At 36.8% G+C, this 24,170-nt stretch overlaps 1 protein-coding gene across 2 annotated transcripts; it reads left to right on the plus strand.

Annotated features, from left to right (window-relative positions):
- LOC129923980 (galactosylceramide sulfotransferase-like) lies at positions 1 to 24,167 on the plus strand. 2 transcript variants are annotated; one of them, XM_056017450.1, is made up of 3 exons: positions 1 to 129; positions 14,312 to 14,393; positions 15,751 to 24,167. In XM_056017450.1, exons 2-3 carry the CDS (start codon positions 14,326 to 14,328, stop codon positions 16,937 to 16,939), a joined length of 1,257 nt encoding a protein of 418 aa, XP_055873425.1. In that variant the 5' UTR covers positions 1 to 129; positions 14,312 to 14,325; the 3' UTR covers positions 16,940 to 24,167. The 2 variants fall into 2 exon arrangements, with proteins under 2 accessions (XP_055873425.1, XP_055873424.1); XM_056017449.1 differs by lacking the exon at positions 1 to 129 and adding an exon at positions 144 to 340.
- The last annotated feature ends 3 nt before the right edge of the window (positions 24,168 to 24,170 follow it).

A 24,170-nucleotide genomic window follows, 5' to 3' on the forward strand; every position in this document is an offset into this window, starting at 1 on the left:
GGCTGAAACAATATTGAGGTAGATATTAATGCAAAGAATACATGGGATATCACCAAAACCAGAATAACAACATTAGTTTGTTGTTTATTTAATACCTACCTTTCCCAATGACTAGATGCAATCCATAGAGTGAGTAAGCTATTTTATGTGTTAGAGCTGGTAATATCTGTGCTTATAAGTTGAAAGTGTTACTCTTTATCAATAAATCACGTACACAAAGTCGATAAAAAAAATATTCAAAAATTTGTATGGACGACTTAGAAATACGAGATGAGTTTTATTCGCTTATTTTATTATATATTTACTAAACTTTGGAAACCAAACGGACGACGAAATATCGGTAAGTTCGCTATTTAATTAAACAAAAAAAAAATACTATCTGAAAAATGTAAGAAATAATCAATACACATTGGAGATTTTCTTCATGGTGGATTACTATACATAGCTAGCCTTTTAGTTTATCCGATGGACAAAATATAGGACATTTTTATTTCAGAGATTTGAAGTGTATTCTAGATTTCACTATAAACTAAATAAAATTATTTAAAAAAGTCTCCCCTTTCAGACCTTGCGATCTGTGAGGCAGATGATGTAAAGGTCATCTGTTTCTGTTGCCCAGGTTAACGAGGGTGTCATGTAGCCAGTCTTCAGCAGGATTCGAACCCTTGATCCCCAGGTTCGGAAGCGAAGCGCCTTACCACGGGCCTCTTTATTTTTAAACAAAGTTAGGGACATTAATGTAGTTTAGCTAACTGAATAACAAGAACAAAAAAAATTTAGAAAAAAAAAACAAAGCTTATATTAAGTGTAATCGTATTCATTAGTTTGGATCAGTCATGAAATTATATGTATGATTGGTTTATAATAAAACTAGCCTGACATTACCCGCGGCCTGCAGGTCTAAGTTTGTGTTTACTAATCTAGTGGATTGGATTTAGATGATGATCCTTTCACGTTATTTCTCTTTCGCTACGAAAATAAAATTATTTTGAGAAAATGGGTTTACCCGAAGTGGATACATTCATATCTATAAAAAACGAAAAGAGCGATAGCTTTGTTAAATGAATGGGATTATAAAGTGAACAATTAAACGAAATAATTTTTAGTACACGATTCATGAATGAATATAGATCTAGGCCTATCTCAACTCGGCTTCGCAGCTTTCGTAGTTGAATGTAGCTTTAGAAAACCAAATTTGAATATTTATTTGATCAAAATATGAAATGAATGGACTTTAATTAATATGTTTATGTGTTAAAGTATAAAACTATCAGTGCGAAGAGAAGTTTTATCATCTTAGAGTTGAATTAGAGTTTTAGATCTAGGGATGGGATTATAAAGTAAACAATTAAACGAATTAATATTTAGTACGCGATTCATTACGGTATTGTCTAATGAAAGAATGTTCGTCAGGAAATCTGTAGTCACAGATATAAGGAACTAATTTATGTAAAAAATGATTTTGAAACACAAAATTGAAGGTTAATTTTATTATATAATGAAATCAATGAATTTTCTTTTGTATTTTCATGTGTCAAAGTAAAAAACTATCTGCGCAAAGTGTATTTCTTAAAATTAGATCTAGGTCTAAATCCTTTCTATCTTTTCTCATGTCAACATTGTAGACATGGCCTAGATCCATAAAATACTATAGCTGTAATAGAGTCGGACAACTTTATTTTTTTTTTAAGGGTCTTAAGTTTGTTTTAGGGCTACAATACATACACTACGGTCTAAGTTAGTACCTGTTGATATGGTGCGCAAAGGTGCACGCGTTCAATATAATAAAGTATCATTCTCCGCCATGACACTAATGGTTGTTGTTTGTTTATTGCTGACTGTGAACCTAGATCATAATTAACATGGTGGCAGCGGTGTATTAATGATCAGAGGTAATCATTAATCAGTATATAAAGGTTAATTGTTTGCAATAATAAATAGACAACAATTCAAGGCTACGCCGTGCAATGGCAGCTAGAAATTTCCTTCCTGTACCCGAGCCGCTCGAGGTAGAAGGAAACATGGCCGCTAATTGGCAAAAGTTTCACCGGAGCTGGCGAAACTATGAGTTAGCTATTAAATTGTCGGAAGAATCAGAGGAGGTCAGAGTGGCCACCTTTCTAACAATTATAGGAACAAAAGCGATGGACATATATGATGGTCTTGAAATTGAGAAGGGAAAAGAAAGAAAGATGGAAGAAATAGTGAACAAATTTGAAAGTTTTTGTATTGGAAAAACGAATGAAACTTATGAGCGCTATGTGTTCAATACGCGTGAACAGCAAGAAGGCGAGGACATTGAAAAGTACATAACAAATCTGAGAAGACTAGCAAAAACGTGTAGTTTTGAACGCCTGGAAAATAGCTTGATTAGAGACAGAGTAGTTCTTGGTATTAGACATGAATGCCTCAAAATGAAATTGCTACAAGATAGTAGTCTCACATTGGAAAGGTGCAGAGATATTTGCAGAGCATACGAGACCGCCAACAAACAGTTGAGACAAATACAAGCCGACCCTCCAATCATTGAGAAAGTATCAACACCTTCAAGAACAAACATTCAGAAAGGTAAATGCAGGTATTGTGGAAGGATTCACGAATACATTAAAGAAAAGTGCCCTGCATGGGGTAAAATGTGCCTAGCATGCAAGGGGAGACATCATTTTGCTGTGATGTGCAAAAAGAAAATTCAGCAGGTGTCAGATGATATGTCTAACGATGAAAGACAGCTACAGTCGGACACAAGAGATGATGTCATGATGGTAAAAAATGAATGGGTGATGTCTTTGGAGAACCACAAAACGAAAAGGATGACAGCAGTTATGACAGTAAATGGTCACCGTGTAAGGTTTCAAATGGATAGTGGAGCTGATGTAAATACCATCCAGGAAAAATACGTAAATAAGAATCAGATAGAAAAGGCAACGCAAAGATTACTAATGTGGAATAAGACTGAAATGAGACCCATAGGGAATGCCACTCTAACGACGAGAAATGAGAAAACTAACGAAACATTTGAGGTGGAATATATAGTTGTACCAAATAATCTAGCATGCCTTCTAGGTCATGAAACTTTAACAAGAATGAAGTTAATCAAAGTCAATAAAGATAGGTTCATAGCATCAGTAGTGAATAACCAAGAAGAAGACTATAGTCCAAAGTTTACTGGTGATTTGGGTGACTTAGGAGAAGTGTCTTTAAAGATTGATAGCAGCATTAAGCCCAAGGTTCTGCCGTGTAGAAAGATCCCTATTGCTTTACAAGAAAGAGTTAAGGAGGAGTTAAAGACCCTAGTGCAGAGAGGAATCATAGAACCAGTGATAGAGCCTACAGAGTGGGTGAGTCAGATGGCAATTGTGGAAAAAGCTAATGGAAAAATTAGGATCTGCATAGATCCACAAGCCCTGAATAAAGTTTTACTAAGGGAATTCTATAATCTTGCTACTTTAGATGACATATTGGCAGATTTGAACGATGCCAAAATATTCAGCAAATTGGATGTGCAAGAAGCTTTCTGGCATGTCAGACTAGACACAGCGTCATCTAATTTGACAGCAATGATAACCCCTTTTGGTAGATACAAATGGAAACGATTACCATTTGGACTGAAAGTGAGTTCAGAAATTTTTCAGAGACGATTAAATCTAGCACTAGAAGGACTGAAAGGCTGTTTCAATTACGTTGATGATATTATAGTGGTAGGAAGAGGAAGAACGAAAGAAGAAGCACTCAGAAATCATGATATTAACCTAAGAGAACTGATGAAGAGATGTCAAGAAAAGAAGATTAAACTGAACCATGAAAAGTCTGTTTTTAGAACAGCTGAGATTAATTTTTTGGGTCATATTATTACAGAAGCAGGAATAAAACCAGACCCGAACAAAGTATCTGTGATTTTGAGTTTGAATGCTCCAAAAGATATTTCATCAGTCCGAAGATTCTGTGGCATGGTTCAATATCTTGCAAGATTTGTTCCAGATTTGTCGACAGATTTACAGCCCATAACAGAGTTGATCAGAAAGAACACACCATTTGTTTGGTCTGATCAATGCACACGAGCTTTCAACAAGATAAAACAGAAAATATCGACTCATGGCACATTGATATATTTTGACCCTAACAAAGAGCTTACATTACAAGCAGATAGTAGCCAAAATGGGTTAGGAGCAGCGTTATTACAAGATGGCAGTCCAATAGCATATGCTTCTAGATCATTAACTGATACTCAGAAAAGATGGGCACAGATTGAAAAAGAATTGTTAGCAGTGGTTGTTGGTTTGGAACGTTTTGACCAGTATACGTATGGCAGGACAGTTATAGTTCAGAATGACCATAAACCACTGGAAAACATCCTTCAAAAACCACTCAGTTCTGCTCCGAGAAGGCTACAAAGTCTAATGATGCGTCTTTATCGTTACGATATCCAGTTTCAATATGTCAAAGGCAAAAATTTGTTCATAGCTGATACTTTGAGTAGAGACCCATCAGAGGAAAAGAGTGATATCCCTGATGTTTGTGTCAATACAGTCGGACTGGCAATACCAGATGCAGTGCTGGAGAAAGTCAGAATCGAGACAGAGAAAGATAGAACAATGCAAACACTTATTCAGTATATCCTAAATGGATGGCCAGACAAACATAATAGTTTACCTGAACTCAAACAATATTTTTCACTAAGAGACATGTTAACATACGAAGACGGACTCCTGTTGAAAGGAGAACAAATAATCATACCGATATCACTTCGCAAGGAAATAGAAGAAAAACTCCATGCAGCACATCTGGGAGTAGACTCAATGAAAAGAAAAGCAAAAGAAACAGTTTTCTGGCCTGGATTATCAGCTCGAATACAGGAAATAGCCAACTCATGCTACATTTGTAAGAAAAATAAACCAGCAAACCAGAGAGAAGAATTAATACATCACGAAATAGGTTCTAATCCGTGGGACAAGATTGGAATTGATTTATTTCAAATGTGTGACCAACAATATCTAGCCATAGTGGACTATTATTCAAATTTCATAGAGGTAGAAAACATGCAGTTGACAACAACACACGCAATTATAAAGAAACTGAAAGTTTTATTTGCAAGATATGGGGTGCCCAAAGTTTGTATATCTGATAGCGGACCTCAGTTCACATCGGAATATTTTTCCAAATTTATGATGGAATGGGGAGTGACTCATTTGAAATCTTCTCCAGGACACCATCAATCCAATGGAAAAGCTGAGTCAGCAGTTAAAATTTTGAAGAACATAATGAAGAAATCTCGAGAATCAAAGTCAGATGCTTATGAAGCACTTCTGGAATCTAGAAATACTCCAAGGCAAGACACAAATCTAAGCCCAGTTCAGATGTTTTTTGGTCGGATGACTCGAACACTGATACCAAACAAAAGGAGTAACATTAAGATTTCTACATGTCAAGAGAACATTATGAGAAGGAAAGAAAAAGGTCAGATGAGTGTAAAAACATCTTATGATAAGAGGTCAAGAAATTTAAGTCAGCTGAAAACTGGACAGATGGTCTATTTCCAATCTCCTAATGACCCTACATGGAGACGTGGAAGAATCCAGTCTCAAGTCAATCAGAGAGCTTACATTATTCGAGGTGACAATGGTGCAGTGTACCAAAGAAACAGAGTGCATATTAACCCGAACAGAGAAACAGAAGAAGATATATTTCCCGATACTGATAACAACATACAGGACAATAGAACTCAGGATCAACACGTTCGCCACTCATCAACTCATCATTCCCTGCGACCAAGGGATCAGTTGAAGAAACCGACAAGATTCAATGACTATGTGTCTTAATGAACTATTGAATGTTGATTTTTAAATGTGATATGTTTCATATTGATTGAAGCGTATACATGTATGTTACGTTTAGTTGTTTATGTTGTTGTTGTTTTATTTTTTTTCTATGATACTCCCCGAAATGTTTTATTTTTTTTTATTTTTTTTTTAAAGAAAAGGGGATGTTGATATGGTGCGCAAAGGTGCACGCGTTCAATATAATAAAGTATCATTCTCCGCCATGACACTAATGGTTGTTGTTTGTTTATTGCTGACTGTGAACCTAGATCATAATTAACAGTACTCAAGAAACATTCCTGCCTAGTTTTATCAAGATTGGTCAAGCGGTTTTGATGTCTATAAGTAACATACATCCATACATACATCTCACATTCTACTTTATAATATAGACTAGACATATGTTACCCCCGACCCGCGGGTCTTTATTTGCGCATTACTTTCGATATAGTCACTGAGAGTGTTTTGTAAACAATTAAACGAAATAATAATGTAATAAGTAAAGCGAATGTGTCAATGTAAAAATAGTGTGAATGAATCTATCAAATCAAAATAGCTAGATCTAATAGGCTTAATTAAATCCATTTTTTTTTTCAAATTAAAACATTTGCTTGTAGGCCTACATATATTTGATTAAAATTTGAGATGAATAGACTAAATTTTGTATGTTCATGTGTATAAAGTATAAAGTAGATCTTGAGGTAGACGTAGATCTAAATCTACACTAATCTAGAGTTCTGTGCTGCGCATGCGTGACCTTTTTTCATGAATGAATATAGGCCTATCTCAACACGGCTACGCAGCTTTAGCGAACAGCGAACGAATGTATTAAAAATGCTTTAGAAAAACAAATTTGAATGTTAATTTGATTAAAATATCAAATGAATGGACAATAATTAGTATGTTTATGTGTTAAAGCATAAAACTATCTTTGCGAAAAGAAGTTTTATCATCTTAGAGTTCAGTAAGAGTTTTAGACCTAGGCCTAGGAATAGACTCAGACCTCAGAAGAGAGATGTGTTAATGTGTAACCATTTGGTAATGTCTAATGAAAGAATGTTCGCCAGGAAATCTGTAGATATCAGGAACTAATTTATGTAAAAAATGCTTTTGAATAATCTAGTGGATTGGATTTATATGTATGTTAAACTTAGCTAATGATCCTTTCACGTTATTTCTCTTTCGCTACGAAAATAAAATTAGGTTTGCGAAAATGGGTTTACCCGAAGTCGATACATTCTTATCTATTAAAGGGTAACTCCGATGGTTTTGACAATTTTTGATATAATATGTGTTTTGATTTATAGATAATGAATATATTATTCTTTTTTTTTTATTTGCAAGAATAACTTAGTAATTGATGTTTTTGTGACATAATTTTTCTGCGCATCCAAAACAGTCAGATTTTCACTGAATTTCTGTGTGACGTCACGACGGTGCACTCAAATCCTATTGATACTCATTGATAGGGAGGCGAAAAAGAAATTATCTTTGATAAAAAAAAAATTTTCGTTATTACATCATTAAAATACTTTAAAAGAAATTTCTAATGGTGTATAAATTATGACTGTATGTTTGACCGTAATAAAATTATGATTTTTTTGTGCTGTTTCGACCTAACATTGGTTGACATGGAAAAAGTGATGAGAGAGCTTGACGCTGGCTCAGCCGGCGAGACACACCCCCAAGGTCAATAGTTAAAAAGTTGGAATTGAGTTTCGTAGACGATAGATCTACTTATTAAATAAGAAATTTAATAGTAGATCTAGTATTCGTAGTAAATTTCTAGCTCACAAATCTGATTTCATTTATATTTATGAACTTCAGTTGTTTAAAATGTCTCAGTAGTATCATTAATTGAATTCTTTGGCCTGGAAATCCAATGTATTGTTGGTACTGCACCTGGTATTAACTTCAATTTTTTTTTAAATGCCATTTCCACAGCAATAAAGTTGCTGAAACAGCTTCTCTCAAAATGGTTTGAGCACAAACAGGAATTAGCTAATGCCTTTGTAAAATATTTGCTCTTCAGGCGAATAAATTTTCCCTTTAAAACTTCATCTCTTGGAAACAAATGAAAAGAGACACTAATTTCTGTATCAGCATACTTGCTGATTTTATCTTTGTGATTGGAACTACTGCAACAAGCTGAAGAACAGTATTTAATTTTCTTCAAGTAGAAATAGAGGTTTATAAACAATGACCGATTATAAATCAACGTGGAGACTAGATCTAGCTGTGAAGCGTAACAATAAATGCGATCCGATAGGTCTAGATCTAGACTAGAGAGTTTATTGGTTATATGGTCTAGATCTATATTTAGCCAGCACCTTCGTGACGTCACGTTTTTAAAAACTAAAAACATCTCGCAGAACCCCGTTTTTTGGGGGGCGTGGAGAATTTTCTGTCTAATTTATTAAATATAAAATTTTCCGAGCATTTAAATAAAAAATGATATAATGTTTACTATTACAACTTTTTACGCAGAATTTAAATATGTCAATAACTAAAATTTGAAAAACTATCGGAGTTTCCCTTTAAAAACGAAAAGAGCGATAGCTTTGTTAAATGAATGGGATTATAAAGTGAACAATTAAACGAAATTATATTTAGTACGCGATTCATGAATGAATATAGATCTAGGCCTATCTCAACTCGGCTTCGCAGCTTTCGTAGGCGAATGTAGCTTTAGAAAACCAAATTTGAATGTTTATTTGATCAAAATATGAAATGAATGGACTTTAATTAATATGTTTATGTGTTAAAGTATAAAACTATCTGTGCGAAGAGAAGTTTTATCATCTTAGAGTTGAATTAGAGTTTTAGATCTAGGGATGGGATTATAAAGTAAACAATTAAACGAATTAATATTTAGTACGCGATTCATTACGGAATTGTCTAATGAAAGAATGTTCGTCAGGAAATCTGTAATCACAGATATAAGGAACTAATTAATGTAAAAAATGCTTTTGAAACACAAAATTGAAGGTTAATTTTATTATATAATGAAATCAATGGATCTTCTTTTGTCTTTTCATGTGTCAAAGTAAAAAACTATCTGCGCAAAGTGTATTTCTTAAAATTAAATCTAGGTCTAAATCCTTTCTATCTTTTCTAATGTCAACATTGTAGACATGGCCTAGATCCATAAAATACTATAGCTGTAATAGAGTCGGACAACATTATTTTTTTTTAGGGTCTTACGTTTGTTTTAGGGCTACAATACATACACTATGGTCTAAGTTGGTACCCAAGAAACATTCCTGCCAAGTTTTATCAAGATTGGTCAAGCGGTTTTGATGTCTATAAGTAACATACATACATACCCCTCACATTCTACTTTATAATATAGATGTGCGATTAGACATATTTTTACCAATTGTTTGTTGTTTAGTATTTAGCTTTCTTAATGCGCTATGATCCTATCACTTGTCTGGACTAGTGGTGAAAGGGGAAGGGAAGAATGGGTATCTTGGAGAATGTGTATATAATCCTTTCTTCTTTAATCTCTGCTTAATCAGAGATTGGGTGTGGGAGAAATAATGTGTGTGTTGTGTATTTATGTTTCCTGTTGTGTGTTGTGAACTGATCTGTTCTAGTGTGTCAAAATGTCATGCTTGTGTGTGTGTAGGCCTACTGTGTTATTGTGAACTGTTTTGTCATTCTTGTTCAATAAGGCCTAGCATCAAGACATGTCTTCCTGTAGTATTTTATTAGGTCACTACAATTTATTGATCAAGAATCTTGTGGATTAATTGTGCTTCGAACTTTAATTCTGGATCGTCTTCTAAAACCTGAAAGATTGGTGGTGGATCCTAATGATCCGGACGCACAAAGGTTCTGGACGCACTGGCTTCACACATTCAAAAAATTCGCATTAAAACTAGCTGTATCAGAAGGTGAGAAGTTCGATCTGCTATGTAACTTTATCTCACATGCTGTGTATGATTTGATATCTGACTGTGCTTACTTTGAAACTGCTGTAAACACACTAAATGGACTATGTCAAACAAACCAATGAGGTTTATGCTCGCTATCTCCTATCCAATTGTAAAGAGGAAACAGGACAGAGTGTTGACAGGTATATTCAAAAATTGAGATTGCTAGCTAAAGACTGCCATTTCAGAGCAGTGACTGCCCTCGAAAACCAGAACGAGGCCATCAGAGACGCATTCATTAGTGGCATGTCATCACCAGAGATTAGGCAGAGACTTTTAGAGTACTCATCTCTGGACCTCGCAAAGTCATTGGAGGTAGCTAGATCTCTTGAGATGGCACAGACACATTCTGTGACATATAACTCGCAACAAGCCACTACTTTTTCAAAGACCACAAGCACAACAATCCACTACGTCGGAATTGCCGCTTTGCTCTGCTGTAGAAGACACGATGGATTCGACACCCGGTACCATAGCTGCAGCTCAAGGCAAGTGCTACTTTTGTGGAGGTGCTATCCACTCTCGTAACAAATGCCCCGCTAAAGATGCAATCTGCAATAAATGCGGTAAAAAGGGACACTACAAAAAGGCATGCAAATCAAAACTTACTACAGTTTACAGACATAACTCTGATTCAGCGGCGTATACAATAACAGCCGCCTCTTCGTTTTCTCTATCTCGTGCTGTAATGAAAATACAAGTTAACAACCTTTGATGTCCTCATCGATACAGGTAGTTCGGACAGTTACATTTCTGCATCGGCTGTCAGAAAGTATATATTCAAAACTTTTCACTCATCAAAACTATGGCCAACACGAACCTAACTGGTTTTACTCGAGGCCATGTTAATGCTGACATTAAGAGTAAAGGTTCCACTTATAAAGACTTCAAGCTACAGATTGTTTGAGATGTTATTTTAGGCCATGACTTCCTTGAACAACATGAGAGTATACAGATCACTTTTCAGGGGCCTAAACCATCAATGGTCTTTAATGGAATGAAAGCTGCTAATGTCGAACCCGCTCTTCTTTTCCAAAATATGCTTCAAGAGTGTCGACCTATCGCCACAAAATCCAGACGTTATTCTGCAAACGACACTCTATTCATCAATTCAGAAGTTGAGAGACTCTTAAAAGATGGCATCATTGAGCCCTGGTCGTCTGCATGGCGGGTTCAAGTCTAATAAAAACTAACGAACAACACAAACGAAGAATGGTAGTGGACTACAGCCAAACTGTTAATAACAACTAACGAACGACACAACGAAGAATGGTAGTGGACTACAGCCAAACTGTTAATAACAACTAACGAACGACACAACGAAGAATGGTAGTGGACTACAGCCAAACTGTTAATAACAACTAACGAACAACACAAACGAAGAATGGTAGTGGACTACAGCCAAACTGTTAATAACAACTAACGAACGACACAACGAAGAATGGTAGTGGACTACAGCCAAACTGTTAATAAGAACTAACGAACGACACAATGAAGAATGGTAGTGGACTACAGCCAAACTGTTAATAACAACTAACGAACGACACAACGAAGAATGGTAGTGGACTACAGCCAAACTGTTAATAAGAACTAACGAACGACACAATGAAGAATGGTAGTGGACTACAGCCAAACTGTTAATAACAACTAACGAACAACACAAACGAAGAATGGTAGTGGACTACAGCCAAACTGTTAATAACAACTAACGAACGACACAACGAAGAATGGTAGTGGACTACAGCCAAACTGTTAATAAGAACTAACGAACGACACAATGAAGAATGGTAGTGGACTACAGCCAAACTGTTAATCGGTTCACACTTCGGGATGCTTATCCCTTACCCCGAATTGATGATATGGTCTCTCAAATAGCTAAATATGAAATATTTAGCACCCTTGATCTTCACAACGCATACCATCAGATCCCTCTAAGGAAGACTGATCGCCCTTATACTGCCTTTGAAGCTGGAGGGAAATTATACCAATTCTCTAGGATACCCTTTGGAGTAACTAACGGGGTAGCCTGTTTTCAACGGACAATCGACAAGATCATAGAACAAGAGTCACTGGAGGGTACATATGCTTATATTGATAACATCACCTTTTGTGGTAAGGACAGAGAAGAGCATGATAAAAATCTGCATACATTTCTTGGGGCTATAAAAAAATATGGCCGATGCTCTTTCTCGTGGATTCTGTGCAAGTACAACCATTCTAGGTCTTTGAAAGAACTTCACAACACTCTTTGTCACCCTGGCATAGTGCGAATGCTCCATTTTGTCCGGTCAAAGAATCTTTCGTAATCAGTTGAAGAAATAAGAACTGTGGTAAACAATTGCCCCATCTGTGCAGAGATAAAACCTCGTTTTTATCAACCATCTGCCGATAGCTTAGTAAAAGCCACATTACCATTCGAGAGACTTAATGTTGACTTTAAGGGACCACTCCCTTCTACCACTAAAAATAAATATTTATTGACAATTATTGATGAGTACTCAAGGTTTCATTTTGCATATGCATGTCCTGACATGTCTACTCAAACAGTAATTAGATGCTTCACAAACCTATTCAGCATTTTCGGCACACCCTCGTATTTACATTCCGACCGGGGATCAGCCTTCATGTCTGAAGAGTTACGATCTTTCCTCAGAGGTAAAGGCATAGTAACAAGCAAAACCACAGCATACAATGCCAAAGAGAACAGGCAAGTAGAAAAACTGAACTCGACTCTCTGAAAGTCAATTCTTCTTGTCATCAGGTCAAGAGGACTACCTAATACACAATGGGAGCTAGCCCTAAACGACGCTCTCCATTCAATTAGATCTCTACTATGCACTGCTACAAACATGACGCCTCATGAAAGACTATTTCCCTACAAAAGAAGGTCCGCCTGTGGTGTCTCTTTGCCGACCTGGCTATCTGTTCCAGGGCCTGTCCTGATGAGAAGACATGCGAGGCAAAGCAAATATGAACAGCTGGTAGATGAAGTGGAGCTTATTGAAGCTAATCAGACAGAACTAGGCCCACATACGTCTTCCAAATGGACGGGAAGAAACTGTATCTCTACACCATTTGGCTCCGAGAGGCGAATCATCTTCAGAGACCGTAGTACATGATTTCGCTCCGAAAGACTTTGAGACATCTTCTAAGGTCTTTCTACATCACTGGCTCCTGGTAACACTGAGACTTCTCCGGGTGTCTCCCAACACTCAGTGGCTTCTAGGGGTGACACAGATACATCTGCAGAAAACATGGTTCCACCTGCTTTAAGAGCAGAAGAAAACATTATTGAAAATGGACAAAATTCACCTGCCAGAGAAACGCCCTTACAGCACTCGTATAATCTCAGAAGTAGAGCGAAAAGAAACTAAACGGGGGGGGGGGGGTGAATGTTGTGTATTTATGTTTCCTGTTGTGTGTTGTGAACTGATCTGTTCTAGTGTGTCAAAATGTCATGGTGTCCAGGTCAGCTTGTGTGTGTGTGTACTGTGTTATTGTGAACTGTTTTGTCATTCTTGTTCAATAAAGCCTAGCATCATGACATGTCTTCCTGTAGTATTTTATTAGGTCACTACACAGACTTTTTTACCATAAAGACAGACAGACAGACAGTCTGGTTCGAATCCAGGTGAAGATTCGAATTTTTAATTCCATGATCTTTAGGGCGCCCCTGAGTCCACCATACTAAAATGGGTATCTGACGTTAGTTGGGGAAAAGTAATGGCGGTTGGTCGTTGTTCTGGCGTACCTATGGCCGTAGACCATATCCGGTCCTCCTCAAAAAGTCTGCCCTCACTGCAAAGTTTCAAAGGCCCTTTTCCACTGGACTACACCAGACGATTTTTTTTTTGCGATGAGGGAAGCTTCCATGTCCCTCGAGACGATAAAGGTTGGGTACTGCTGTTTGCCCATCTAACAGTCATTAAATGTCGCAATCGAAAGAGATTTTGTTTTGCCATAAAATAGCCAATTTATGTTGCAATGAATTGTGAATATTTTGCTTGGCCATCTAACAGGCATTAAATGTCGCAATGGATAGGGAATTTAGCTTGGTCATCTAACAGGCATTAAATGTCGCAATGGATAGGGAATTTAGCTTGGCCATCTAACAGGCATTAAATGTCGCAATGGATAGGGAATTTAGCTTGGCCATCTAACAGGCATTAAATGTCGCAATGGATAGGGAATTTAGCTTGGTCATCTAACAGGCACTAAATGTCGCAATGGATAGGGAATTTAGCTTGGCCATCTAACAGGCATTAAATGTCGCAATGGATAGGGAATTTAGCTTGGCCATCTAACAGGCATTAAATGTCGCAATGGATAGGGAATTTAGCTTGGCCATCTAACAGGCATTAAATGTCGCAATGGATAGGGAATTTAGCTTGGCCATCTAACAGGCATTAAATGTCGCAATGGATAGGGAATTTAGCTTGGCTATCTAAAAGCCATTAAATGTCGCACCGGATAGACATTTTACTTCGCTATTTAACAGCCATTAAATATCATAGTGGAAATGAAATGACATCAAAATAAACATCTTTTTGTTCAAAGGTAAACAAAAGGAAATGTTGCTTGAGATAGAAAAAGACCACCGAGATCTGCGAAGTTGTCTACTGAGGACATCATGTAGAAGGTATCATTATGGTTTTATTTATTTTTATTTTTTTTTGTCTTAGATAATTTAAACTCTGTTTTGGTTTTGTTGATTTTAGAAGTGCTTTGAGCTCACAAAATGTTTATTGACACTTCAATATTTCATTGAAAAAAAAACATTATTGATTTTTGTAGAAAGATATTCGTTCTTAAATGCAGGGCTTGGATTTCATCCTATTGACTTAAACAAAAAGACGACCTTAAAAAGATTCTATAAACCAATGGTCAGGGTTTCTCAAACTATTACTTCTGCCACTCCCAGCGCTGACCCAAAAAAAAAGTTAAAGTTTTTTATTATTAACTATTAGAAAGCGAAGGGTGGAGCCCCCAGCTTCAGATATTTTCCAACATTCTGCTCTCCATAAATGTATTCTACTGGCGTGTCCATCGCAATATTCATACTAGTCAAAGCAAGTCAAATTAAGTTACATTGAGAATAAAATCAAACGAGCAGAAACTAAATTGTTCGAAAAGCTGCAATGAAGTGAAGTACCTTTGTATTTGATTTTATTCATTGAAAGATCCATCTTAATCAACGAAAGATCCATCTTAATCATCAAAAGATCCATCTTAATCATCGAAAGATCCATCTTAATCAACGGAACATCCATCTTAATCAACGAAAGATCCATCTTAGTCGTCAAAAGATCGATCTTCATAGTCTAAAGAGCAATCTTTATCTTTGAAAAATATAGGAAAACGTCTTGTAGCGGGCCTATGTATCCTTACATACGTCAACAAGACAATAGTACATCAAGAGAGATTCGACTTGTCTAACGCGAGAACAGACAATAGTACATCAAGAGAGATTCGACTTATCTAACGCGAGAACAGACAATAGTACATCAAGAGAGATTCGACTTGTCTAACGCGAGAACAGACAATAGTACATCAAGAGAGATTCGACTTATCTAACGCGAGAACAGACAATAGTACATCAAGAGAGATTCGACTTGTCTAACGCGAGAACAGACAATAGTACATCAAGAGAGATTCGACTTGTCTAACGCGAAAACAGACAATAGTACAGCAAGAGAGATTTGACCTTCTAACGCGAGAACAGACAATAGTACATCAAGAGAGATTCGACTTGTCTAACGCGAGAACAGACAATAGTACATCAAGAGAGATTCGACTTATCTAACGCGAGAACAGACAATAGTACATCAAGAGAGATTCGACTTGTCTAACGCGAGAACAGACAATAGTACAGCAAGAGAGATTCGACTTGTCTAACGCGAGAACAGACAATAGTACAGCATTGTATTGATAGATACAATAGAAAAAAATTACTCTGACTAATAATAAAATAAAATTTTGTTTTGTTTTTATTTCAGGACTCTTCTGGTCGTTCTGGCATTGTCAAGCTTAGCTATATCTGTAGCAATCCTAAAAAGCCAACTCCAAGTGCATGCTTTTAGAATTACCGCATTTGAAACATTTAAAGTTTTTACTCCCCTTAGACAAGAGCCTCCTCCAAGGGCAAGCAAATGCCCTCCCGCCAAGAACGTAGTCTTCATCAAGACTCACAAAACGGGAAGTTCCACTGTAGCGAACATCATCTCTAGATACGGACTTGTCCGCAAATTAAATTTTGCTCTTCCAAACCGAGCCATATTTCAGAGGCATTTGAACCACATTTCAATGCCAGGCGAGGTAATGACTGAAGATTGTATTTACCCTATACCGGACGGGCAAGAATATAACATCGTGACACACCACGCTGTCTACAACCGGACATTCTTCCAACAGATCATGCCGAAGAACAGCACTTACATTACAATCTTGCGAGAACCGTTTTCGCATTTGAAGTCCGCTTACGAGTACTACAAGATTGAGAAATATTTTGTGGCCAAGGCACCGGGTACGTTTGACCCGTCCAATCCGATTTCTTCGTTTTTGAAAGACCCTTACTTCTACAGCAGTAATGGTACTAACTTTACGATCATCAGGAATTCTCAATCCGCAGATTTAGGGTTCAGGGAGGAGCATCTGGAGACGACAAGGTTTCAAGAATATTTAGAGACTTTGGATAAAGACTTCTCTCTCGTCATGATCCTTGAATACTTTGACGAGAGTCTCTTGATGTTGAAACGCCTCCTGTGCTGGGAATTGAAAGACATCTTCTATATCCCGATGAACGAAAATTCCCGAAAGAGAATATTGCCTTACACGGAGGAAGACAGAATGCTCTATAAAGAATTCAGTCCGTTGGATCACGCTCTGTATTCGTTCTTCAGGTCAAAGTTTGCCTCAATGCTAAAGAGTCAAAATAAAGAGTTCTTTGATGAGCTTAGCCATTTTAAAAGCCTACTAAAAGAAGTTAGATTTAATTGCATGTTTGGGAACACGCTAGTCGTTAAGGCCACCCAGTGGCATAGCGAATTTGAGTTCACTGGTGAAGATTGTAGACTGGCCAACATGAGGCTCAGAGATGCAGTCGGAATGTTGTACGGTCAATCTTTTACACATCAACATATAACCGAAAGTAAAATTGTGTTTCGAAGCGAAGAATACGTTATTTAGGAGTGAAAGCTCATTTCCTGCTTCACTATATCTATTGACTTTCTAACAGCGCTATCACGCTTAAAACAACGAAACTAACTTCCACTATTGACTATCTTTTTTTATTTATTTATCCGCCGATCTATCAATATGATGAGACACTTCAGGACAAAAAAAAAAAGAGAGATTCGACTAGTCTAGATCAAGAACAAGACAATGGTACAGCAAAAGAGATTCGACTAGGCTAACGAAAGAACAATGTAAAGTAGCAAACCAGAACTTAAAATAAAAATAAAAAAAAAATATTCAGACACAGACCAATATTTTTCCTAGTGCCTTTTAGGCTTGGAACGTGTTGCCAGAATCAGACAGGTATACGTGTCCTGCTAGAAGTAGAAGCCTGTAATTAACATGCACGACTACACATGGAATCACGTATGACACAATTATCTTCTCATTTTTTGAAGCAACGTCTGTAATTTATAAGATAACATGAAACCGGTTTTGGAGCCTATAGCTTTAGAAGAGGGCACCTGGTTGCAGTCGGCTTCAGAACGAGGCAGCTGGAGGTCAAAGGCCGCGGATACACATTTGAGGCCAAAAGAAAATCTAAATCGACCACCAGCGGAAAATGGTTCTGCCTGCGTTGGATGTGGCAAAATATGTAGGTCGCAGCTGGGGTGCGTATCCACAGAAAATACTGCCTTCCTCATTAATCTTCTGACTTTTACTAACAAAATTAAAAGGGAAATATTGAAGCCCAACGCAAGGCGTATGTCCACTAGGAGCCTGAGACACGGTGTCACGTGAAGATGAATTCTTGGTATCATGCCCAATGCATACAGATTTATATCATGTCCTAGACGTATAACTTTTGGTCATGTCTAAGGTTTATGGCTGATTCGACCACCTCGGGCAAAAATTATTTCTAATTATAGATGTGGCAAAATATGTGGTCGCAGCTCTGGGACTGCGTAACCACATGTGATGCTGTACTCTTATATTGTATTATTGCTCGATACTATTGTGAATGAATTTTAGGTGACCTCCGAGACACGCTAAGATGAATTCTTGGTATCATGCCCAATGCATACAGATTTATAACCTTTGGTCATGTCTAAGGCTTATGGCTGATTTGACCGCCGCCGGTAAACAGTTATTTCTAATTATGGATGTGACAAAATATGTGGGCCGCAGCTCTTGGACTGCGTAACCGCGTGAAATGCTGCACTCTTGTACTGTATTATTGCTCAATACTGTTGTGAATTTGAAGTGACCCCCACTAATTAGCATTTTAGTATACACTTCATTCTGTTGGTCTGGCCACATGACGACGTGTGGTGTGTTCTAATTTTAAGCATTTTTTCCTTTGCTTGGGTATGTATTGTTGGGTATATAGATGGTCTGTTGATCGATTATGCAAAATTGAGAAAGTAAATTCAAATCAATTCAGTTAATGTAATGTGTTTTTAAGATAGACAGTGTATAATAAACAAACAGACACTCTGTACAACTTTTTTTTCCTTATTTAAAAAACAACTCAGTCATTGACTGATAGATAGGCCAGGGGTCGGCAACCTTTTGAGTTGGAAGAGCCAAAAATGACAATTTACACAATTTTGAAGTTTTTAAAGAGCCACAAAGTTTTTTCTTGCCAGCTATAAATCTCACACAATGAATTTTTTAAAATGAAAAAAACAAAAAAAAAACTAATTCATGTAAGTAGTGTTTATCACAACAAATTAGATAAGATATATATGGTATTATTATATAATTATTTTTTAATTCGGTAACAACTAAATAAGTAAGACATTTACTTGCAACACTAACATGTACTCCAATAACAAACAATTGAGGAAACAAATTCAATGAGAGCGATGGATTAGGTTTTAGAAAGTTTGGATACATTTTGGCTCATAACTTGTTGCTTTTAGTTTCAAACACGACTCTAAATTTTCTTTTGTTAGTGGGCTTCTTACTTTACTTTTAATTATAGTCATGCAAGAGAACAAAGGCTTGCACGAATATGTCAATCTGAAGATAGTCAGCACTCCAAATGCCAACTTTTTCACCTCACTATAGCAATCTGGAAGATTATTCCATGTGCCGAATTAACTCGTGGCATTCCTTAGAAAGCTGTCCACTTTTGTTGCGTTACATACATACATTTCTGGACCTCCAACACTTCCAACTTGCTTTTCAACTCTGTAAATTTTCCACCCCACAAAGCTTTACTTTTTAAATCGATCAATTGCATTTCTAGAGATCCAATATCAGTTCCAAATGGATCAATGTGGATTTCGTTACTATTTGTGTTGAGAAGGTGTACTAGGAATACTAGAATAGTTTTGTAGGTTTTGAGCTGCTCAAATTTATCAAGAAATTCATTTTTGATTTTTTTGTTATAACCGTGCTGAAGTAATTTGTGTCGAAAGTGGCGCCGATTTTATCGCAATGCTGCTTTAGACGTTCAAAAATGAAATAATTGACCGCTCTGATTATCTTCGGCAAAAAGAATTAATTGTCCTTCAAAACAAACCAATTCTTATACCAAAAATGTATTTATTTCATTCAAGCACAAAGCTAAACGTTTCGTCACCCTACCTTTGGAAAGTCATTGCACTTTTTTGGGAAGAAGAGGTCGGAATACTGAGTCTCCATTTCGTTTAAGTGGTAGAGTGCTTTTCACAAGATGCTGTTAACAATCTTTATTACCAAATTCATGACTTCACCTAATTCGGTCGGAATTGTTTGGGCTCACTGTACTTCTTGGTGCATTATTCAGTGAAACGTAAGAATTTCTTGGTTTATTTTGCTCCGACGAATCGTTGTTGGCCCTTTTTTCCTGTCATACTTCTGGCTCTATCAGTTGCTATTTAAATGATTTTATCTAAATCGATCTTATTGTCTTCAAGGTATTTTCGCTTAACTTTCGCTCTATCGTCCCCTCTAGTTTGTCATGAGAGCGGTAGAAATCCTAGAAGTTCTTCTTTTGGACTTTGGGAAGACATATATCTGACAAAATGGGCAACTTGTGCCGTGTCTTTATGTTGCAAGAATAATCTATAGCAAGTGATAAATGATTTTGAAATCACGAAACATTTCTTCAGATGCACGTAGGAAGCAATCTTTGACATACTCATCATCTGTAGATGGTATGCGTTTTTGTGCAGTTTCTAGTGGTACCGCAAACTTTGCCGGATTAGTATTACTTGTAGATTGTTTATACATTTGAGGAGATCATTCACTTCTAACTCATTTACTTCAAACAACAAACTATACGTCACAGCCAAAGCATGTGGTTAAGATGCCAATTCGTCTTGCGTCGAAACGAATTAAAACCATTTGACGACGGCGTCATTCGAGAGCTTCTGACGGACTGACAACAGTGACGACGCGTATAATGGGGGAGGGGTGTGGGGAAAAGCGAGTACAAGTGGCTGAGAGATCGAATCGGTGCCTAATCCCTGTTAAATGATTCAGAACTATTTTTTTTTAAAATGATGTTTCCATAAAATAAATAATATTTGCGTATGGAACTAAAGAGCCGCAGCTTCACATTCAAAGAGCCGCATGTGGCTCGCGAGCCGCAGGTTGCCGACCCCGGAGATAGGCACCACTTTGTAAACTAATGTTAACATTTAAAATTTAATAAGTTGGTTACCCATTTTTAAATGCATTTTTTTTTCATTTGATTAAAACAAGCAAAAAAAAATAAAATATGATAACATTATAAAATTTTCCAAGGGAGAGAGCCGCTAATTACTTCAATTTATCTGAAAACGACAGGGATTAGCTCCCATTCTGCTCCATAAACTAAAATTAATTAATTAGTACTAATTTATAAACCACTTGCTTAATTTTTCAATTGATACCTGTTTAATAGGTAAATACGTATGTATGTACGTAGGCCTATATATGTATATATATGTATCTATCTATCTATATTTATTTATTTGTTTATTTATTTGTTTATTTATTTGTTTATTTGACATATTTATTATGATTTATCTTTTTGTATGTTCCGAATGTTCCCTCACAAGTGAAGATTATAACATCTCAGCCAAAAACGTCCATTCGAGCGACGGGGGATTGAGGCTAGTATGGTTCAAACCCAAGACTAGAGCGCATATATGCATGTGTGTATAAATGTACATACGATTGTAAGTATGTGTATATATATGTATACCAATATGTATGTGTGTGTATTGTCATTGTCTGTGTGTGTCTATAAAAATGACACAAGCTTTTCGTTTTCCTGAAACTGAAACTGTAAATCGTGCATGTTCAAACTGAGCGGCCACCCAAAAATCCGCGAGGAGACTGTCGCACTGGCTGACGGGTAATCTGAAAGCAACTCCCACATGCGGTCCCTTTTTTTTTTATTATTATTTTGAATAGGGCAGGTGCATTCAGTTGAACCCTTTCTCCTACTCTCATCGCAGGGCCGGCCTTAGGTAAAGGAAACCTAGGCATCCGCCTAAAGCAATGTAAAGTCCCCCTTTCAGACCTTGCGATCTATAGGGCAGATGATGTAAAGGTCATGGTCTCTGTTGTCCACGTTTAACGAGGGTTTCATGTGTCCAGCACAACGACCAACCGACTTTTCCTCATGTCAGGTACCCATTGGAGCTGGGTGGACTCAGAGGCGCCCAAATATCCCGAAGTTAAAAATCCCAGTCTTCACCAGGGTTCGAACCCCGGAACGTCGGAAGCCAGGCGCTTTACTGCCAAGCCAACTCGCCTCAGGCAGCCGCCTAATGCCTCTGTTTGTGGAGGGGCTTGCACATGGATCACATCTGAAATATAGACCCTCCCCCCCCAAAAAAAAAAGCTCTATCATTTATATGTCTACTACTATATGTCTACTAGTCTATCTCTAAATCTCTACTATGATTCAAGGTATATTCACAAATGTTTAGATCTGCTTGTTAGACTACATATGTTAGAAGAAAATTGCTTCTTCCATTTGTTAAAATGTCAAAACGTTAATTCTAGTCTGGTGATCCTGAATTGTCGATAGTATTGGATCACTATTCAATGGGTGATATGAATTTAATTTGTTGTTTTAGTTATAGATACAAGACAGCTTATAATTTTTTGCATATTTTTCAGTCTTATTTTTTTGTTTTTCTGTTTCGCTTGGGGCCACCCTATACAGCTTGTCTAAGGCCTCCCTATTCGCTTCACCTAGGGCCTCCAAATACCTATGGCCAGCCCTGCTTATAGACAGGTGCTCAAATTCTTATTTCCCTGAACACTTGGGCAATACATCTGGGGCTGTATTACGCTTAGCGTATTTAATTTATATATTTATAAATATCTATATTATAAAGTAGAAAGTAAGGCGTATGTATGTATGTATGTTATGAATAGAAATCAAAACCGTTTGACCAATCTTGATAAAACTTGGCAGAAATGTTCCTTGGTTGCTAAATTAGACCGTAGTGTATGTATTGTAGACCTAAAACAAACTTAAGACCCTTCAAAAAAAAAAAGGCTTCCAACTCTATGAAAGCATTATATAAGGCTAGTCTTCGAGTCCGAAGATCAGTGAGGTATGCAGTATTTCCCGTGGCAGCGCAGTCCCAGCTGTGACCTACATATTTTTGCCACATCCAGGGCAAGAATAAACAATGTCCGCAGGTGGTCGATTTAGATTTTCTTTTCGACGTCTGCGTCTGTCCTCGGCAGCGGATTTTCTTTTGGTCTCAAATGTGTATCCCGCGGCCTTCGTGAGTGACCTCCAGCTGTCTCGTTCTGAGGCTGAATGCAACCAGATTCTCTCTTCTATGTCAATCAAGGAAAGTTGACGCCTAAGCTGGTCTTTGAATCGTTACCGCGCCTCTGTTACGTCGACCACCTTTTAGCTCACCATAAAAGACTGCCTTTGGCATACGTTTGTCTCCCAAACGGGATACGTGCCCTACCCAGCGTAACTGTCGAACCATAATAAGTCCCTCTGTACTGTCCATACCTGCATTCGCAAGGACATCGCTGTTTGTGCGGTCTTGCCACCTTATGTCCATGATGGAGCGCAAGCATCTTTGGTGGAAGCGCTCAAGAAAGCATTATAACTTCATCGAACTAGGCTATGTTTACCATATTTACATGAAAAGATCGAAAGGATCTAGATCTAGATCTAATTTTAGAAACTACCATTTGGCAGATAGTTTTTTACTTTGAGACATGAAAATACAAAATATAGTCTATTGATTTCATTATTTAATAAAATTAACCTTCAAATGTGTGTTTCAAATGCTTTTTTTTTTTACATAAATTCGTTCCTTATGTCTGCGAATTTAGAAATCCTGACGAACATTCTTTCAATAGACATTACGCGAAATGTTACTAAAACTCTATTTTAACTCTAAGATGATAGAACTTCTCTTCGCAAAGATAGTTTTATAATTCAACACATTAACATATTAATTATAGTCCATTCATTTAATATTTAATCAAATTAACATTCAAATTTGTTTTTCTAAAGCACTTTTACATAGATTTACATTCGATCGCCAATGTTTTCATAAAAAATTGAATTTAGGTCAATTAGCTATTTTTAGCTCATTCATAATATTTTTTTATTCATAAATTCATGCATTCGCTTTACTTATAACTTTATTATTTTCTTTAATTGTTTCTAATGCACTATATCAGTGACTACATCAGCAATACGCAAGTTAAATTTTCCGATGTATCCGCTGGTTTAGCATTGGCAAGGTACTGAGAAGAATTTAAATCTCAAGAAAGAAATTTATATGTTCCTTGAAGTTCATTGAGAGTGACTTTGTTATTAATATTTCTAATGAAGAGTGGAAGACCAGATTTCATGTTTCTCATGAGTCGTCTGCATATTAAATATAAGTGCATTTTAAATATTTTCATACATGGCTTTCCAGTTTCTTCAAGCAAGCAAGTGCAAACAAGCTTTGTGATTTTCCCTTTGCTCAAATTTGAAACTACTTGTAGTGAAATGGTTAATAGGACAAGACTTATTTAGATTCCCTAAGTGTGGCATGTATAAAAGCAAATTTAAAGACGTCAAGAACCAGTTTTCAATACCATCATCTCACCATTTAGCTCAGAAACTGATTCAGCTCCAGAGAACATAGCTCCATGCACATTATGACATCTATAAAAAAGCTAACAAGATCCTCGAAATAAAGAATCACCCTTTGTGTCAGGATTTTGTGATTTTACCATCACAAAAGAGATACAAGACACCGATAGCAAAGACAAACAGACACAA

The sequence above is a fragment of the Biomphalaria glabrata genome, chromosome 18 (genome assembly GCF_947242115.1).
Source record: "Biomphalaria glabrata chromosome 18, xgBioGlab47.1, whole genome shotgun sequence".
NCBI lineage: Eukaryota > Metazoa > Mollusca > Gastropoda > Planorbidae > Biomphalaria > Biomphalaria glabrata.